Source organism: Neovison vison, chromosome 2 (genome assembly GCF_020171115.1).
Source record: "Neovison vison isolate M4711 chromosome 2, ASM_NN_V1, whole genome shotgun sequence".
Taxonomy (NCBI): domain Eukaryota; kingdom Metazoa; phylum Chordata; class Mammalia; order Carnivora; family Mustelidae; genus Neogale; species Neogale vison.
The window spans coordinates 55581084-55597446 of NC_058092.1; the positions used below are offsets into that span (position 1 = coordinate 55581084).

The 16363-nt window shown below is 39.9% G+C and overlaps 1 protein-coding gene across 1 annotated transcript in view; it reads right to left on the reverse strand.

Moving 5' to 3' along the window:
• Positions 1 to 15605, reverse strand: part of SLC35D1 (solute carrier family 35 member D1) — a 41961-nt gene extending 26356 nt beyond the window's left edge. The window contains exons 1-8 of the mRNA XM_044238434.1: positions 15060 to 15605; positions 14192 to 14225; positions 14008 to 14094; positions 13243 to 13310; positions 11484 to 11555; positions 10667 to 10735; positions 8525 to 8627; positions 4598 to 4690 (exon numbers count right to left, since the gene is read on the reverse strand). Coding sequence (XP_044094369.1) covers positions 4598 to 4690; positions 8525 to 8627; positions 10667 to 10735; positions 11484 to 11555; positions 13243 to 13310; positions 14008 to 14094; positions 14192 to 14225; positions 15060 to 15262 — 729 coding nt within the window. The 5' untranslated portion in view covers positions 15263 to 15605. The remainder of the gene's footprint in view (positions 1 to 4597; positions 4691 to 8524; positions 8628 to 10666; positions 10736 to 11483; positions 11556 to 13242; positions 13311 to 14007; positions 14095 to 14191; positions 14226 to 15059) is intronic.
• Positions 15606 to 16363: the final 758 nt, after the last annotated feature.

Genomic DNA, 16363 nt, shown 5'->3' on the forward strand with positions numbered 1-16363 from the left:
CCCATTCCTGTTCTATACTTATCCTGTTCTCACACATAGGCTCAGACACAAATTGGTGGTTACTTTGTTTCTTGCATATTCTTCCAGAGTTTCTTTACTAAATCAGCAAATAAAATGTATACATATATATAGTCTTATTTTTCCCTTTCTATTTTATTCAAAACATAGCATAACATACGCAATTTTACACCACGCTTTAAAAATCTATCTTGTTGATCTTTTCATATAATACATACAGAGCTTCCATGGAAAATGGCTCTGGGTCAAGAAAGCCAGGAGTCCAAAAGAGAAGAGCAAGTTCAGAAGCACTGGTATTCGGGACTCAGGGAGGAGCTGGGCTCATGCCAACTGTCAGAACAGCAGCAGCTAGTCTCCACATGGGCATGCCTTCTGCTCCTCAGAAATTCTGTCTCAGCCCAGGAAAGGGCCCTACCTAGAAAACTAACCAACTCAACTGATACAACCTACTCAGTTTACACATGACACAGCACGGTGGAGGAGCAGAAGGGATTCATCCAAAATCAGACAGCGGTCAAGGCCAGAACTGGATGTTACTAATTGCTTCATCCAACTGGATGTTTCTTCTGCATTCTGCCCCCAATTTTCCACTCTACCTCCTATGTCAGGAACTTTTAGGGATTCATCAGATTTACTCTGCAGAGTAAATTTCAAATTCCTGTATCTAGCACTTGTCCCAACTCAGAAGGAAGGCGGGTATGATACGTGGGGTCGGGGTGGGGGGGAACAAGAGTACTAGTCAGGAAATCAGGGTTCTAGTCCTGAGCCCAATCTGGGTCCTGACTTCCCCAATGGTGAAAAAAGAGTCTTAAACCAGATGCTCTCTAAGGTCTCTTTGAAGGTCTCCAACGTCTTTAACTGCCACCCTCTAAGAATACTGATGAGGCTGAACCCACGACTACATCTGTGCTCATGATATCCATTCCCCCTGAAATGTTCCTTTGGTTTCTCTTCCTCCACATCCTTCAAGGCCCACCTTGATCCTCCTGGTATTCACCTACTCAAAAAATGCTCCTTGTGAAGAAGGTAAGGCACTCCCACTTCAGCACTCAGAACCCACTCTTTCCTCCAACTAGAGGACCCTTCCAAAGAGCCACACAAACTGGTCTCAGTCCACTCAGTAAAGTCATCCTAAAGGCCAGAAGTAGCCTCAAATTGCTAATAGCTTTAATGATAAACTGCCCCATTAAAAAGTGTCCACTCTTTAAAAAAAATACACACACATGCACGTCTATTTACACACATATGCATCTTAAAGGAAAAGCACAAGTTTAAAAGATACCTCCTGAAAACGAATCAAAATACTAGAAAACTCTCACGCAAAATCCTGCCATATATCCCCTCTGTCCTGAGAAACCCTTTCTGCCAGGACTTCAGACAGACAGACTACTGACTACTACGAAAATGAATCTTCCAGCACCGGGAGAACAACCGCAGCCTATCACAGACCACCGTGAGCTTCCTGGATGCATCAGGCCGCCTGTGGCTTCCACACACTGTTTCTGTGCTGGGTAGTAAGAGCAAGCTGGCTACCTGAGTTATATCTCTAACACCTCCCGGCTCAGGTTAGCATTTCTTTTTGTTCTTGGTGGACAAGAAAACCAAGCCCCATCTCTTCTAAAAAGCGAATCTTGATATTCAACCCACACCCATTTCTTCCTAAATATTTATTGTACTGACTGATGGGCATGCACTTTGGTGCCAGATCTTACACCATCCCTGTAACATGCCAGCATCTCCCTCGTGTGGCAAGGACTACGTCATATTTCTCATATATGCCACAGAGAACTTAACATATAGCTTTCTTAGCACAATGAAGATGCTGAGGAATACTCATCTCAATTGAACTTAAAATGAAATTGCAGTATATTGTCTCCTAAGGAATTTAGGAACAGAGTCAAACAGAATTCTCACTTCCTAAGTTTCAAATGTAATTTATAACCTACCAAGACAACACTGATTATTCATATCACTTATATTTCAATTCTGTTTGGAGGCAAAACTCAATGAGGCATCTCATCCCCAACCAGAAGACAGAAATGATTCCTTTTTACATCCCACGATGCCCCCAAAACACTTCTCCCACAGAACCTATAACAGTTTTGCTCTGATGTTGATAGGTCTACTCCCCAAGAAAACTCTATGGTCCTCAAAGGCAAGAAAGCCATCTAATTCATCTTTTTTTCTTATCACCTGAGCCTAACATAGTGAGACATACAGTAACACTTAACTATTTGAGAAGGTCAGAAGGAGAGCATGTGAAGGACAGAATGTTAAGAAAAAAAGTATGATATTATGAGACTGCCAGCCAGTGTGCCCATCTACCCCCCAGAAAATGTTTTATAAGAACAATATTAACTAATAATAAGAGTGAGGATAAACAACATTTATGTGAAACCAAAATGCTGACAGGATTTGATTACAGAGAAATAAATTCATCTTCTACTAGTTTATCATCCTAGCTTGAAAGTATTTAGGTGAATTCTGTCATTTTTTTAAAAAACATTTCTTCCAAAATAAACCTTTCTTGACCTTTGCCTGGCACTTTTGTTGGAAACAACAAAAATATTACTCAAATTCTACTCCTCCACATAAAAAAGAAAAAAATAAGAGGAAAAATCTAAACCTCAACCTATATTCACTCTGATGAAACACTCTCAATCAGCTTTACAAGCTGAATGTTAACTGAACTTTCAAATATGCATGAATAATGCTATAACCTGGCAGATAACTTCTAGTTAAATGATCATCCCTTTGGAATGAAGAATTATCTCCTTTGGTCCATTTTTTTCAAGTATCTACAAGCTACTCGTCAAAGTTTCCAATTAATGAGAATTGCATCTTTGCCAAGTCTATAAAATACCTAACTATATTAATTCTTCCAACTTGTCGTGTACAGATTGGCCTCAAGATTTGGAACCACCCATGCTGCCATGAGGGGCCCGGCTACTTTACGTTACATCCTTGGCCCAAAGCTAAAGAGTAAGAGGTGCTTCTGCCAGAGTCTCCTAGAGGGAGGACGAACACTGGAAAGACCGTGGCTTCTGGAGTTAGGCCTGAGTTGAAACCCTGACTCTACCCACCGACAGGATGGCACTGGGCAAGAGACTAAGTCTCCCTGAATCCTTAGTTCCACATTGGTAAAAGAGAGATAGTTCAAACTTTCTAGAACTGTTCTGGGGACTACATTATATTACAACATGAAGTAACCAGCACATAATAGGGACTCAATAAATGTTAGTTTCTCTTCCCACTTTTTTCACAATCATAAAATATTTATTCAACACTCTTTATTAGTCAGAGCAACAGCTCTATTTCCTACTTTGGAGTCACTTTTAGGTCTGCTGGCAGCCAGGTCACAGTTCATTAAAACATTTATACCTGTTCAAGATGATCTATGCCAGTTTTTTATTTTTTTATTTTTAAATTTTTTTAAAGACTTTATATATTTGTCAGAGAGAGACCACAACAAGGGGAGAGGCAGAAGGAGAGGGAGAAGCAGAGGGAAAAGGAGAAGCAGACTTCCTGCTCAGCAGAGAGCCTGATGCAGGACTTGATCTGGATGTCCTGGATGTGGGATCATGACCTGAGCTAAAGGCAGACATATAACTGACAGAGCCACTCAGGAGTCCCTCTGTGCCAGTTTTTAAAAAGAAAGCATTCTTGATGAATAAAACAAAGCACCTTTATAAGCTTTATAAGGTCTTCTATCTTTGAAGAACAATTTTTTAATAATCTAACTATTTTCAGAACTTTTATTTTGGCTCCCATTGGTATGTAGAAATTGTCTCTGTCATTAGAGTAAATAATCAACACATTTGTTCTGAAGAGACTACTAGCCAGAGGACTCATTAGAAGAAATCTTGTTACAAAAATTTAGTAAATTCTAGGTTTTTATCTAGTTTGCCAAATTTTGTGAATCCTAACAAAATGGATTATTTATCAATTTTTCTCCTATGAATATGGGTTTCCTTTAAAGAAAAAATGTTGTATTGATTTATTTGCTACTCTATTCTGGGTTTATTTAGCTAATCATTTCAGAAAATGAGTAAAGTATTATATAAGTTCCTATTTTCCTATTTACACAGTTAAGTTACCACATGGTGCTAAATATCTCCTGAGGAAAAAACTCAGCTTGGGATTTAAGCCAGCATAATAACTGTACGATAAAACAGAACTTCTATAAAGCCAAGCATTTTGTTTAGGTTTGAAGAAACCTTACTAATTCAGGATTTTTTGTTTCTTGAGGATAGCCTGCCACTATTCTTATTTTGTAGTTCAGTAGAAATGTAAAAATTTCCTCCCTCTAGCTTTCTGACACATAAGAGAAGGACACTAGTTGGCACGCACTATTTTTATGGTAAGAGCCAAAGCTATTTTGAGCCATTTTAGTACTATCCAATACTTACGCCAAGAAAAAAAGGTTAGCATGACATTAACAAGCTAAAAAAATAAGCTCTCAGTTTTTGGTCACTCAGTGAGCACATTACTTTTTACCAACCCCACAGTCTATCTGTGGACACAAGCAATAATACAGCTCAAAAAAATAAGACATTAAATCATAATTAAGAAGTCTTACCTTTTGCGCATCTCCTGTAAAATATGCAATGGCCAAGGTGGGCAGAATCATGAACAGTGCATTGTAATAGAGCAGGCCATATTTCCCCAGCTCCTAGAATAGTAAATAATTAGGTGTTTCATTTGGTTCTAGCAGACAGACATACACAACTCTATACAGGATACACACACACCCCTACACACACACACACACACACACACACAGCTCCCCAAACATACAGACAGCAAATCAGCTGTTTTGCAAACATTAAGAAATAATGTAAGCTTTGAAAAGGGGGAAAAAAAGAGCAAACATACAAGATTTTAAATTTGTCTGAGATTCACTGAGTGCTAAAAATCAGAGAAATAAAAATAATATCAATTGGCTACCTCCAAGCAGCAAGCAGGGAAGCCGTTACTTTGAATATACACACAGCCTTCTATACAAACACTACCCTGAGGCCTTGAACTTTTCAGAACCACAACGAAGTGCCATTTGAGAGAGAGAGATGGATAGATACCAACACACACGCTCCTATCTAGACCAACACAGTGTAACTTGCCAGTGAAGTATTTCTGAAAATGTATAGGTGAGTTTCAATGAAGATTACCTACAGTTTGCAAAAGTGTGATTCATTGTGCCCTCAGCTACTGGGGAACAACAAAAGAACCAGGTATGTCTTTAAATACAGGGAGCGTATGAGAAATCTGGGTTCACTTTTGATTTGCACATTTCTAAAACATTCAGCCAGAAGCAGTCACCTGAAAAAGTAGGCTAGAGTTTGACAGGGGCAGGGTGGGGATGAAGGAGTAGTTATAGATCTACTATCTACTAACTTCTCTGATGTAAGGAGACTGAATGATGTGAAAAGTCAATCTACCTTCTCATAAGCAGCTTTGAAATACTGGGAACAAATACCCAACAAGAGAGAACTAGGCGGTTAGATGAGGATACAATCATAGAAAGAAATATTATGCAACCACTAAAAAGGTTAAATAATACTGACAAGGAAAGAGGTTCATGAAACTGCATTACATGAAAAGTATAGGTTAGAAAACATTATATGTTGCTTTTTCATTTAAAATTGTATACAGTTAAGTGTGCACACACAAATGCGAGTGCACACACTTACCCTCCAAAACTGTGCTGCTCACTTGATGGTAGAATTGAGGGAGATTTAGATTTTCTTTTTCTTGCTTGTCTACATCTTCTACTACTTCCATCATAAATATGTATTATCTGTATGATTTTTTTTAAGTTAAAAATGTTTTAAACTCAATAGCTGCATTCAGGTCGGAAATGCAGCACAAAGTCTTTATACCATGTGACTTAAGCTCAAAGGACCATGATTTTAGCAGTCCTGAAACTATCGGTGATACTAAAACTTCTGACTTATTAACAGCACCTAAGTGTGGCCATACTGCCTCTCAGATAAAACAAATAATTGACTGCTTGTGGTGGCCTTGGCATCAATGAAAAGATGTGCCTCATTTCTAAAGCAGCAAGGAAAAGGCCATAGAAGAAGAAAACAACCTTTAACAACAGATACTCTGTCAGCCAGAGATACGAGTGTGATCTAGGAAGTAGAGGATGCCTACACACAGACACACACCATCCAGACAACTGACAAATACCAAAAACTTAAATGTCAAACTGTTCTTATTTTCTCATCTTAACTATTTTGAAATCTTTTCCCCTGCCTCTTAAACAGAGTAGTACATCAACTAATACTGAATTTAAGGTATCATCATAAATACGCATTATTGTATTATGTTCTTATAGGATATCACCCTTAATGTCATTTAATTGCCCCATTTTTGAGAACTTCCATCTGACTTTTATAGTTTTCCTGTTTGTATCTTCTGTTGTTAGCTGACCTTTTATACCACCTCTCTGCCTCTAAATTGAATTCCATCTCCTAGTATGTTGCTCCTAATCCATGAAGTATGAAAAGCAGATCAATATGATTAAAAGTTCTAATGCAAGTGAGTCATACGTCATTTTTAAGTGAGAAACTGAAGGACTCTCCTGGGAATACTCAGAAGCACGCATTGCTTTTTGTAGGTTCTGGGATGTACTCTAGACTGTACTGTCCTATATAGTAGCCACTAGCCATGTGCAGTTATTTCAATTTAATTATGATTAAACTACTAATCCAGTTCCTCGGTTGTGCCAGTCACTTATCGAGTGCTCAACAGCAGCCACATGTGACTAGTGGCTCCCGTTAATGGACAGCAGAAATATATAAGACTTCTATCAACACAGAAAATTCTATTGGACAGTACTGTTTCAGACAGTGGAGAGTGCTGGACAAATGGAATGTTATCACTGGTACTTATTTTCCAAAGCAGCAAATGGGCTGAGGAAAAAAAAAAAAAAAACAGAAACATATTAAAGCTAAACCTCTAACTGCTCCCTTTTCTCTAGCTGTTTCAAAAAGATAAGAATTTTTAACAGTAGTAGCTTCTATTAAAATACAATCATACAGTCACCACAGCAAATAAATGGAGAACAAGACATAAAAGTATATTTAAAGAAAATTTGTTGGAAACAATCTACACTGACCCTATTCCCATTTCTTCAAAAATCTTCAAAACAAACCTCTGAGAATAATGAAGGCTACTAGGATGGCCACTCGTTCTATGTGGAGAAGGCAAAGACCCCTACCTAGACAATACAAACTTGACATTAATACTACCCCTGAGTAGTTGGGCATTTGTATTTCTGATCTCAACTCAAAAAAATGACCTGAAGTAGTTTCAGAAATATTTTACATATAATAGAGCAGACTAAAACTCACTCGATAAGGTCATATGGTTTAGAAAACATGGGTAGGGAAATAAGATAAAGTCACAGTCAGTTATAAAATTTAATTATGAAATAAAAAATATACCACGGTTCAGAAAACACTATAGTGGCATCTGTGAAATCTCATGTGGGTCCTTACACAAGACACATCATGATAGAAAGGACAGCTCCTTCAACAACAACCCTATGATTTATACAGCTGAGTCCTACACAGCTGCTTATTATTTTTAAGATTTATTTATTTAAGAGAGATCGAATTTCTGCATCTGTGGGGGGGTCGAGGGGAGATGGAGGGAGAGAACACCAAACAGATTCTCTAGTGAGTATGGAGCCTACATGGGGCTCAATCTGATGACCCCAAGATCACGACCCAAACTGAAACCAAGAGTCAGATGCTCAACTGACTGAGCCACCCAGGTACCCCTACACAGCTGCTTACAATAATGTGAACTTATGCCATAATGTAGTGAAAGCAATGAGGCTCAAATACTCCGCTTTCTGATGGTCTGGCTTGATCTAAAAATAAAACTTAGTGGGTATATATTTAAAGTATATAGTAGACCGACAAACAAAAAATACTTGTAAAGACTTTGTATGCATGCTGCAAGTTAAGAAAAAAAGGATAGGTGTGGCTAGTTCGTGTGTATGAGAGCTAGGCCAAGGAACTCAGTGTTGCTCCTAAGAGGGAGAGCAATTCTCCTGCTCCGTAAAGTTTCCCACTATTTGGTGGGACAAATAGACAAAATGCATTCTTGATCTGCAGCCCCTTTCAACTCTCACTTCTCAAATCTGCTCAAGAACTTCCAGATATTTCTTTCTTGCCCAGGTTCCACACCAACCCTTCTAGAATATGGCCATGAACACTTTCCTGTAATGAACAATCCTAATTACATCTCTCCCAAAGTCTATAATCACCAATCCCTTCCAGAAAAGCTAACTATAAAATCTAATTTGCTAATTAATAACTGAAAGAATTTCTTATGGAGGAGCAAAGCATGGGCATTTTACCCTCAGAGATCCCTAGGTCTTCCCCAGCTCTCCGAAGTAGTTTTCTTTATTCCCAGCTTTTTTTCCTGACAAATAAGCATTACCACTCCCATAACCAATAAACATCTCTTAAGGATTTAGATTGCTACCTACTTTTGAATCTAATTTCTGTTTTACATATGCGCCATTTGCTGCTGTCAGGACATCATTTATCAGAATGAAAACATATCCTTCCAGATCAAATGCCAAGTCAGAGCTGTAAAACACAAGCAACACTTTAGTAACTTAAAGAACATGCCAGTAATTTTGAAAAGATCTGAATGTACAATAAATAGAAGAACATAGAAGAACATATTCTTATCTAGCTAAGTGAACATTAGGCATTTTATCAGTGATTAGTACTTCTTGATTCCTGGTTATAATGAGCAATTTCATACTCAATAGGGAAGTCTTCAGAAATGAGAAGTACTAACTCTTAAACACAATCGTTAGCAATAATTAGTCATGTCAGTTAATAGCACACCGCTCTGAATTCAAAGTCAGACAACAAGAACAAGTAACCAAATTTGCCATTATAATACGTCTGAAGCAGGAAGAAGGCATCAGAGCTCAATTTCCGAGAGAAGGAAACCAAAAGGATGAAGTTGTTAACATGTCATTTTCCAAGGACTCATTCACACAAAAGGCAGGCTGTACAGGTGGTTGGGTCAGTCACTGAGTGGAATTTCTGAAGTATAGATTATAGTTAGTTCTGAGATCAAGCTACAGCAGTGTTTAAGCACACACTAGGAACTCAAATACTTGAACGATTACTTAAAAAGCCTATAACTAGCAGGATTAGGGAAACTGGTGTTTTCTAGTATTTAGCTGAACACCAGGCACAAGAACAGAACTTAGTAAACTGAACAGAATAACAAAAAACCTAAGAAAATATGCCTTCAGTGTACTTTAGCACTCTAGCTAAAAATAGGGGCCCAACATCCTGTGATTGTGCGAAGATACTATGTATTCATAGCTAAACCAGTGCATGGAATGGGACTTCTGAGAAACATGATGCCCCTGCAATTCCAGGCAGAACTAGCCTTATGTATAACCCCTCTTCCAAGCAGCCTGACAACCTTCTAACTTCAGACTCCCTTCCTCCCAATCTTTTTCCCTAGTCAAGTGTTCTGATTAGATTAAGTCTCATCCCAAGAAAATCCTCCTTAGAAACTTTTTGTAGGTCAGGGTTGGTTGGCCCTGAGCACTCCTGTTTGGTTCAATTCTGAATCCCACCAGCTTTACAGAACTGCTTCAAAAAGGTCAGAGGCTCACATAGAATTTTTCTTCAAGAAGGCTATATTACCTAAAGGAAAAAACAGTCAGCCATATAATCAAATTCTAGTAACCAAGTTTTCTATCCTTTTTCGTCTTTTTTTTTTTTTTTTTTTTTAAAGAATGCAATTTCACTTGGGAGATTTGGGGTGGAATGTGACTTACAGTATTTCCCCCCTGCCTATACTACAGGAATGATGAAGGCAAATGAGCCAGTCCAAGAAGCACACTGAACCCCAGACAGAAAATAAATGTCAGGCAGAATTTGCAGCATTAGCAAACCCATACATGCATGCCCTAGTCAAAGTAAAATGTAGAAGGCTTCTAGCCAACACTTTAATGTTCTCAGTCTTTGAGCATATATTTTCTCCCTGTATTTTAAAACTGAAACTTAAAAACAATGGGGAAATTTTCATTAATTTAATAGAATATATAAGTCATGGTACTTATGTTGTATCTTAAGTGAAGCCAAATAAAGATATTCTATTATTTATTATTCCACCACAAGGAAAGAATTCATTATCATTTGCCTTTTCTGAGCACTATTTTCTTTAGCACTATATAAATAAAGTAAAAGAATACCACATGATTTATAGAAGCACACAGGCTCTGGAGTTAGGCACAAATTCAAATTCCAGTGCTGCCATCTATTAGCTGTGTAACCTCGACCAAATTTCTGAACTTAGGTTTCCGTTTCCTCAACTGAAAATAGGAAAATTATACCCACATCTTTCAGATGTGTTGTAAAGAACGCATAAATATGTGTAAAGTTGCAAACATACTGTGTTGCATATAGAATGTGCTCAATAAGTAGAAGAATCAGATTTTGCCAGCCTTGACCTAGAAAAATCTAACTTCCCAAAGAGTCTTTTGGATGCCTCCCAAAGACAGATTCTTACTCAGCCTATACAAAATTCTTTTTATTAGTAATTGATTATTAATAACTATTGATAATTTCCTAATGTGGAAATACATTCTTACCTGGCAGCTACAAAGGCTCCAATAATCATTGCAAATACAGTCATCTTAATACCCCAGGAAAAAGTCTTCCTACAAAATAAAATAATTTAAAGTGCATACATGTACCTGTAGTTATTCACAAAGATTCATTCTGCAATATAGACAAAAAAGAAGTTTTCCTTATACAAAACAAGTATATTCATTTTTTTTATTCTTATATTTGCTATTATTATTGAGTTTGAATTTTTGCAAATCAGAATTTCTTTCAGTAGAAAAAGGTCACACACATTTGTAGTAAAGTAGCCAAGACAGGAACATTATGTAAAACCTATACTGATGTTTCAGACCCAGCATCACTTGTGGCAACAGTAGGTACAGGAATTCTGGAAAGTGTATCTCATGTTCAGACAGATTCCAATTCCAATTCATAATCTTCCCAACTACTGATCCCATAAACTATCAACTACTATAGCAAAAAAAGAAAGTCCTTAAACTTCTTGAAAGATAAAGCAGAAATAAGAGAAGTAATTTTACTATTTCACATATGCTGGCCCCTTTTCAAGATGACTAAAGTCTGTTAAAGACTAGATATATACATATATATTAGAAATTTAGCTCAGGGGCGCCTGGGTGGCTCAGTGGGTTAAGCCGCTGCCTTCAGCTCAGGTCATGATCCCAGAGTCCTGGGATCGAGTCCCACATCGGGCTCTCTGCTCAACGGGGAACCTGCTTCCTCCTCTCTCTCTCTGCCTGCCTCTCTGCCTACATGTAATCTCTCTCTGTCAAATAAATAAATAAAATCTTTAAAAAAAAAAAAAAGAAAAGAAATTTAGCTCACTTGAGTAAAACTCCTTCAGCAAACATTGTAAACAGGATGGAGAACCTTCTCAGAACTGTAAACATGGGCAAGCTGCAGAAAATTTTAAAACAAGAAAAAATATAATTAGGTAAAATAAAGTTTAGTGATTGACTTTTTGAACTAAGATTCTCCAAATAAGTACCTTAGAATAATGCTAGTCTCTTCCTTCCATTATGCTGATTAATTTCATTCCATGTTGGTTAATCTGTGATTAAATTAAACCTTTATTCCTCTCTAGAAGTAATTCTTATTTGAAAGCCTGAAAGAGTTGCTTTTATAAAACTACAAGAAGTGAAAAACTTCAGGCTACCTACAAAAAATGGCAGCAATCACATATCTATTATCAAAGACTAGTAACAGCCACTTTTTAATTTTACACTACTTATTATACAAACACCCTGAACAGTAACCATGTTAGTTTTAAAAGAAAAAGACCTCTTTCGTCCTTCTTTACTAGACTGATTTTATTTCCCACCCACCCCCCACAAAACGACATCTCCAACCCTCCAAACAGCATCTATGATAATCTCACCCCACGAAATACTCCTTTTTGTGGAAGTACTTTTGTCTTCCTCTAAATTATCAGAGCACTCTGCCTGCACTAGTCAAACACAGTCTCTTGCAATATCGTTATTTCTGAATACATCCCATCTCACTCCAAATGCCTTATACTTAGCTGGCAACCAGAGATAGGGTGTGAATGAATGGATGGATAGATGGATGACAATGGATGAAAAAGAGCAAATTCTATACAAGCAGCACTTTGCGGCAGGTCTACATTTCTTCCAGAGCGGGTAATGAGATGGAAAAGGATGCCCCACCCATGCATGATAAATTCGACTTCCACGAACCCTGCCCGAGAGATATCATCATAGTCACTCTGTCACATTTCTTGGGTCTGAAGAAAGAGGAAATGAAAAACGCTTTGTCTCTGATCCTCAGAGATCTCCCCATTCTGTTTTACAATCATCTATATTCCTGGGGTTAGCTTAAGTGGAAGTAGTGAAACCACGAATTTCTGTTAAATGGCTTCTCCATATGTATAACTGTAATATCACATACACCTAATACATACTACACTCCTCAAGTGGAGAAGTCAAGAATTAGGAGGTTAGAGGATAATAAAACAGTATTGTCACAGAGGAGAAAACTACTGCTTCTTTCTAAAAGTGAACATGCTGCCTCTACAGTGGTATGCTCATGGGTATAATATTAATCGTATTTGTATCGGAGTTCCATCTGATGTTACTTTAACTACCTCGTGTTAAAAGAAAAACCACAAAAGTTCTCCTACCCACCCTCTGATTTTGTTTATAGAATTTGCCTAAAATATAATATTTATAAATTGTGTTAAAGAATTGAAATCCCAGGAACCTAGCATATATTCTTCACTACAGTAGCTCTGGAAAAATAATAAAATAATAATAATAAATATATTTATAAATAATAAATATATTATAAATAATAATAAAATAATAAAAATCTCCTATAACAGCATTTTATAACATTTTAAGACTCCTACTATCAAAGTTGGGGGGGTACCCAAAACAAACAAAAACTCCTTGTTTTCAAACTCAAAGAATTTAAACTAAAACCTCTGGTGTAATCTTATTTAGTAACAAAAGCTTTCTGGTTCGTTCTTTTTTTTCCAATAACAATGTGTTAAATATTTGACATTCAAGTACAGTTTTAAGAATACATCATATTAACCTCACTAGTAAAATAAAGTTATCCATACTTCAGTTTCTTTGTGCTGAACAGTCCCGTGATTTGGTTCCCAAAATATAGTAGAGGTAGTGGAAACGTCTAGAAAATTTAAAAAGGGATAACAAAGCTCAATAATAAAGATAGCTAAAACAAGGTCCTTTCAAACAGAAACAGTTGTTTATATGATCAAATTCTTTCCACTTAAAACATAAGATTAGAACTCATATACAATTTTTGGCCCCCATGAAGCACCCATAAAACATTATTCCTGGATAACAGCAGTACTATGGCAAAGAGAGGGAAGAATGGAGAAGAAAAAAAAGAAACAGAAATATGAGTATGATCAAACCATATAAGACAGAAACATCACTTGCTTTAAAATATGATAATGTAATAGTCCATGGCTCTAATGTCAGCAGAAAAGGGAAAGGCGTTTCATCTGCACGTGGAGTCAAGCAGAGGCAGGCAGAAGAAGAAGAAAATAAACCCAAGGAATAATGAATGTAGGATACGTCGGCTAGATTAGATGGATGTAGAAAATGCAGAAGCAGTTGTGCTCCCAACAAGTCTTCATTAATTAAAACAACACAAGATATCTGGGGGTCTTTTTCCCCTTAATTTTAAGGAGTTGTAGGACTTTTCAAAACATGTAATACCACATTTATTCTTTACCTTCATTATACCCATTCTGGGCAACTTCAAAACTGCAATTTTTTACATATGCAGAGGACTGATAAAAATATAGAGCGACTTGTTTTCAGAAAATAAAGATTTTATTATTTCTATTTTATTTTACCTTTCGAGGTACATTTCTGTCAAGGTCAGGAAACTTGACTACTCTGAGTGCCTTTCCCACCCAGAGAACTGCCACTGTGGCCACCATCTGCAAACAGAGAACACAGATTCACTGTTCTACATATAAAGACACACACAGAAGTTCCAGCGACATAAACCACGTAATGCTGAAGATTCCAACTAACCTGGCCAAGCCCAACACATAGTGAGGAGGGAAATCTACAAAAAAGGCAGAGAGAAATAGAGGGTCAGAAAAACTCAAAAGCAGTTCTGTGAATTCAATTTGCACATCTGCAACCTTAAAACGTATTTTGAAACAAACACCAACGTCTCCCCAAATGAAAACGTGAGAAAAAATCCCTGCTGGTTGTCAGGCAACGCCGCTGATTGCCGCTGATTTTGTAGCCTCCGGCGGCCACTTGTCTCATCTTGTCCGCGTCCAGTTTCAGCCAGCAGCCTGCAACGGATTTTTCAACGGGTAGAAGACCTAGGTCTCCTCAACGGTTTCACATCTTTACAACAAACATGCTTCTGCTTCTGCTTCTGCCTCTGCCTCTGCCTCAGGGTCCCAGTGACAGCGGCAGAACGGTCTTAAATGAGCTTGATGCGCACGTCCCCAGAGGCTGTCAGCGACCTCAGGGACCCTGAAGCCTGGGTCCCCGGGCCAGGCTGCGGGGAAGGGAGGGCATCCCTCGCTCTGCTCCCAGCCTGGCATGCTCAAGAGCCAAAAGTCACGAAGCAACTCCGCTCCATCGCTCTGAAGGGCAAAGGTTTCCAGAGCGCGGCTAGATGGGCGCTTTCCCACCGGGGTCGTAACGTGCACGGGGCGGTCCGGAGCTCCGCGCCCGGAGCTGAACCCGCACCCCGGCCCGCGCGCCGAGCCGACCCCGCAGCCCCGGCCGCTCATTCACCGCCCGCCCTCCCCAGCTCCCGCCCAACTTTGTTCAGCTTTAACTTTAGCGGCGCAAGTCCAGGGAGCCGGCGCCCTGCCGCCGCCGCCGCGCGCTCCTCCCCCGGCCTCGGCCGCCGCCGCCGCCGCCGCCTCGGCCCTACCTGTAGTTGGTGAGCACGCTCTTGTTGACCACCACGATCAGGAAGGAGCTCACGCCGTAAAAGCCGGCGGCCAGCAGCTTCAGGAACACCGTCAGCGTTTCGGCCGACGCCATCCCCAGCTCCTCCTCATGTCTGTGTGTGGAGGATTTCGCGGGGGCTTCTCCTTTAACCCGGGCATGCTGACGTCTATGAACTTCCGCCATGGCTGCGGCGGCGGCGGCCTGCGAAGGGAGCGGCGGGAGGGCCTGGCGGTGGGGCCGAGCGGCGCGGGGGGCCTAATCCCGGGAGACTCGCCGGGCCCTGGCCGGTGGACGGTGCCGGCTGCGCCCTCGCCGCCTCGCCTCCCCGCACGGTCGCCGCCCGTCCCCGCCCAGGGGCAGGAACGCTGGGTTTCACACCCTTGGGGACTTCGCTCCGGCATTATGCAACGCAGGGTCAGAGGGTAGGGGGCGCGCGGGGATTGGCCTGGGCATGGGTTGGAGAGGGCCTGGAGAAGGGGCAGGGGCGACCCTGAGCTCGGGCGCGAAGGGAGAACAGGCAAAGGCGGGGGAAACCACTCGGGGACACCGGGGCGCCAGGCTGCAAAGCCCAGACTCTGAACGCCGCTGCAGCCTCGCGCCTGCGCGCGAGTCTGCTCTGGGTCTCTCTGTGGCCGCGTATCTAAGCCGGGGAAGCTGGCGGCCGGGGGCCCAGAAGCCGTATTCTCCAGATAACAGCCGCAAGTAAAGTACGGACCATCCTCCCCTCGGTAACAGGTGGCTGGCGAAGTAGTTCTCTGTGGTGCGAGCGTCTAGACTCACTTTGCATGCTCTTTTGGTCTCTCTTTCAGAAGGTCAAAGCCCTTCAAAAGTATCATACGTGGATAAAAGGAAACACTCAACAAACATTTTATTCTGCATTGCCTTGGGCTTCTTACATTTTATGAACCCAGAAAACAAACAGTACATTTTTGCAGATCAAGGGAAAACTTGCTTAAGCAAAATGAAGGCGTATTTTAAAAAGTAGTAAGATAATCAAGCACCTTGGGGATTGGTGACAGAGCAAGGGTTTTGGAGCCGAGTTCGGATTCTAAGATTCCTAGACATGTCCCCTCACCAACCACGTACTCTTGGGTCAATTAGTTGACCTCTCTGGGCCAGCATCTCCTTATCTCTATGGATGTAAAACTAGCGCAGAGCTAGTTTTCAGTAAGTGGCAGCCATTATTATATAACAGAAACAAATCATCATTATCAACTTGAGCAAAAAAATGACATACCTAATTTTAATGCCAAAAAGAAAAAAGAATTGATTTTGAATTATGTA